This window comes from Chenopodium quinoa, unplaced genomic scaffold (assembly GCF_001683475.1).
Source record: "Chenopodium quinoa cultivar QQ74 unplaced genomic scaffold, ASM168347v1, whole genome shotgun sequence".
In the NCBI taxonomy this organism is placed as follows: domain Eukaryota; kingdom Viridiplantae; phylum Streptophyta; class Magnoliopsida; order Caryophyllales; family Amaranthaceae; genus Chenopodium; species Chenopodium quinoa.
Genome location: NW_018742484.1, coordinates 1595229 through 1598089, shown reverse-complemented (window position 1 = coordinate 1598089; position 2861 = coordinate 1595229). Strand labels below are relative to the sequence as shown.

Here is a 2861-nt window from a genome sequence, read left to right as displayed (position 1 = left end):
GTGGAATTCTTTCACAATTAACTCTTCTTAGATACAGTTCAATCCATGAGCTTTACAGATCTTCATATATCGTTTTGGGGACACGCTTTAGAAACAACGACAAAAGTACTAAACCGACTCCATATGAGTTATGGAATGGAACAATTCCAAAATTATCTGTTCTAGAGATTTGGGATTGTGAAGCCTATGTAAAGCATTTACAAGGTGACAAACTAAGTCCCAACTCAGACAAATGTTTCTTTGTTGGTTATCCTAATAAAACAAGAGGGTATTACTTCTACAATCACGAAGAAAACAAAGTGTTTGTTGCTTGCGATGGTGTTTTCTAGGAAAGGAACTTCTTTCTAAAAAGCCAAGTGAGAATAAAGTGGTTCTCGAAGAGATTTGAGACGAGCAACAAATGGATTTGGATAACACCACATCAGAGGTGAGGCACATGAGTAAACTCAAATGAAAAATCATGCGTCGGAGCAAGATAATTCAATTAGCGAGACTCCTATCGGCCCACTTGAATCTAGTTCATGTGAAAATCTTTAAAGAATTGAAGAGAATATTTATCGTTAATGCTCCAACCCCACGTAGGTCTAATAAAATTAGAAACAAACAACTTGTTGATATTCTGTTAATAGAAGATTCTGAAATATTCCTATTGGAATGTGCGGAACCTATAACCTACAAGCAAGCTTTGGCGAGCCCTGACTCCACAAAATGGCTTGAGACAATGAAATCCAAAATGGACTCAATGTCTAAAAATGGTGTTTAGAACCTAGTAATCTTGCTTGATGGGGTCAAACCTATTGGATTCAAGTGGGTATACAAGATCAAAACAAAAAAAGATGAGAATGTCTACATCTATAAAGCGAGACTGGTTGCAAAAAGGGTTCAGGAAAATTCATGGTAATGACTATGAAGAAACCTTTTCCCCATTAGCAATGCTTAAGTCAATTCGGATCCTTCTAGCTATTGTTGCCTATTACGATTACGAAATTTTGCAGATAGTTGTTGAAACTGCCTTCTTGAATGGGTTCTTGTTAGAGGATTCAATTAGCGAGACTCCTATTGTCCCACTTGAATCTAATTCTTGCGAAATATTCAAAGAATTTAAGAGAATAATTCTGTTGTTGCTCTGACCCCACGTTGGTCTAACAGAATAAGAAACAAACAACTTGTTGATATTTTGTTAACTGAAGATTCCAAAATATTCCTATTGGAATGCGTGGAACGTACAACCTACAAGCAAGCTTTGGCGAGCCTCAACTCTGAAAAATGGCTTGAGGCCATGAAATCTGAAATGGACTCAATGTCTAAAAATGGTGTTTTGAAACCTAGTAGACTTGCCTGATGGGGTCAAACCTATTGGATGCAAGTGGGTATACAAGATCAAAACAGACAAAGAGGGAAATGTTTTCATCTATAAAGCGAGACTGGTTGCAAAAGGGTTCAAAAAAATTTATGGTATTAACTATGATGAAATTTGGCTGATGGATATTAAAACCGCCTTCTTGAATGGTTTCTTAACGAAGGATGTGTATATGACACAGCTTAAGGGTTTTGAAGATCTAGAAAATCCAATAAAGGTTTGCAAGCTTAAGAAATCCATTTATGGATTGAAGCAAGCACTCGGAGTTGGAACATTCGTTTTGACGAGACAATCAAACAATTTAGTTTCCTCAAGAAAGATGAAGAACCTTGTGTTTATAAGAAGTTTAGTGGGAGTAGCCTAGTCTTCCTAGTCTTTTATGTGGATGACTAACTACTCATGGGAAACGACATACCTATGCTTGAGTCAGTTAAGGAGTGGTTGAGAAGTTGTTTCTCGATGAAGGACTTAGGAAACGCCGAACATATTTGGGAATAAAGATCCATCGAGATAGATCTCGAAGAATTATTGGACGAAATCAAGCGACTTATATTGAAAAGGTTCTTGAAAAGTTTGACATGAAGGATTCTAAGAGAAGATTTCCTCCCATGTCTCATGGCATTACCCTTTGTAAAACTCAGTGCCCTCAAGAGCCAGAAGAGTTGCAACGTATGAGTAATATACCATATGCCTTGGCGATAGGGTTTATTATGTATGCCATGATATGTAAAGGGCCAAATGTCTCATATGCCTTGAGCATGTATAGCAGATTTCAGGCAAATCCAGGTGAAGCACACTGGACTGCAACTAAGAATATACAAAAGTACTTGAGAAGGACTAAGGGTATATGTTCTTAGTATATGGTGGTGAAAGTGAATTGGTTGTCAAGGGTTTTATGGATGCAAGCTTCCAAACAGATAGAGATGATAATCGATCTCAATCAAGGTACATATTTTGTCTGAATGGAGGAGCAGTGAGCTGGAAGAGTTCGAAGCAAAGCACTATTGCAAACTCTACGACAAAATCTGAGTATTTTGCTGCGGTAGAGGTAGCAAAGGAAGGTGTTTGGATCAAGAAGGTCCTAACAAAACTAGACATTTTACATAGTGCTCTAGAAGAAATTGAGTTATTTTGTGATAACAATGGTGACATTGCCCAATCAAAGGAACCAAGATCACATAACAAATCCAAATATGTAACAAGACAGTATAATCTCATTCGAGTGATCGTTGACAGGCAGGATGTCAAGATCTGCAAAGTTCATACGAATGAGAATATCGTTGAACCCCTTAGCAAACCTCTTCCATAGCCCAGGCATGAGAGTCACACTAGGGCTGCAGGATTGAAGCAAGTGCTAAATGGAATTAAAGTTGTATATATTTTGAGAAAACTTATTACAAATGTAATACATTGACTTGCAGTTTATGTTTAATAAGAAATATTATTTCTCTTATTTAATTCTGGTTTGATATTAAACAAAATGTCCAAAATAATTATGAAT

General features: G+C 36.9%; 1 protein-coding gene across 1 annotated transcript; it reads left to right on the top strand.

The window, feature by feature from the left end:
- Positions 1 to 836: 836 nt before the first annotated feature.
- LOC110719736 lies at positions 837 to 1342 on the top strand. The gene is made up of 2 exons (XM_021898725.1): positions 837 to 1030; positions 1150 to 1342. Exons 1-2 carry the CDS (start codon positions 837 to 839, stop codon positions 1340 to 1342), a joined length of 387 nt encoding a protein of 128 aa, XP_021754417.1.
- Positions 1343 to 2861: the final 1519 nt, after the last annotated feature.

What these genes read in the sequence shown, in the direction of transcription:
- LOC110719736 (XM_021898725.1), top strand. Translation starts at nt 837, where the DNA reads ATGAGAATGTCTACATCTATAAAGCGAGACTGGTTGCAAAAAGGGTTC. An exon ending in GCCTTCTTGAATGGGTTCTT is followed by an intron (nt 1,031 to 1,149) that starts GTTAGAGGATTC and finishes TTGGTCTAACAG; the next exon opens with AATAAGAAACAAACAACTTG.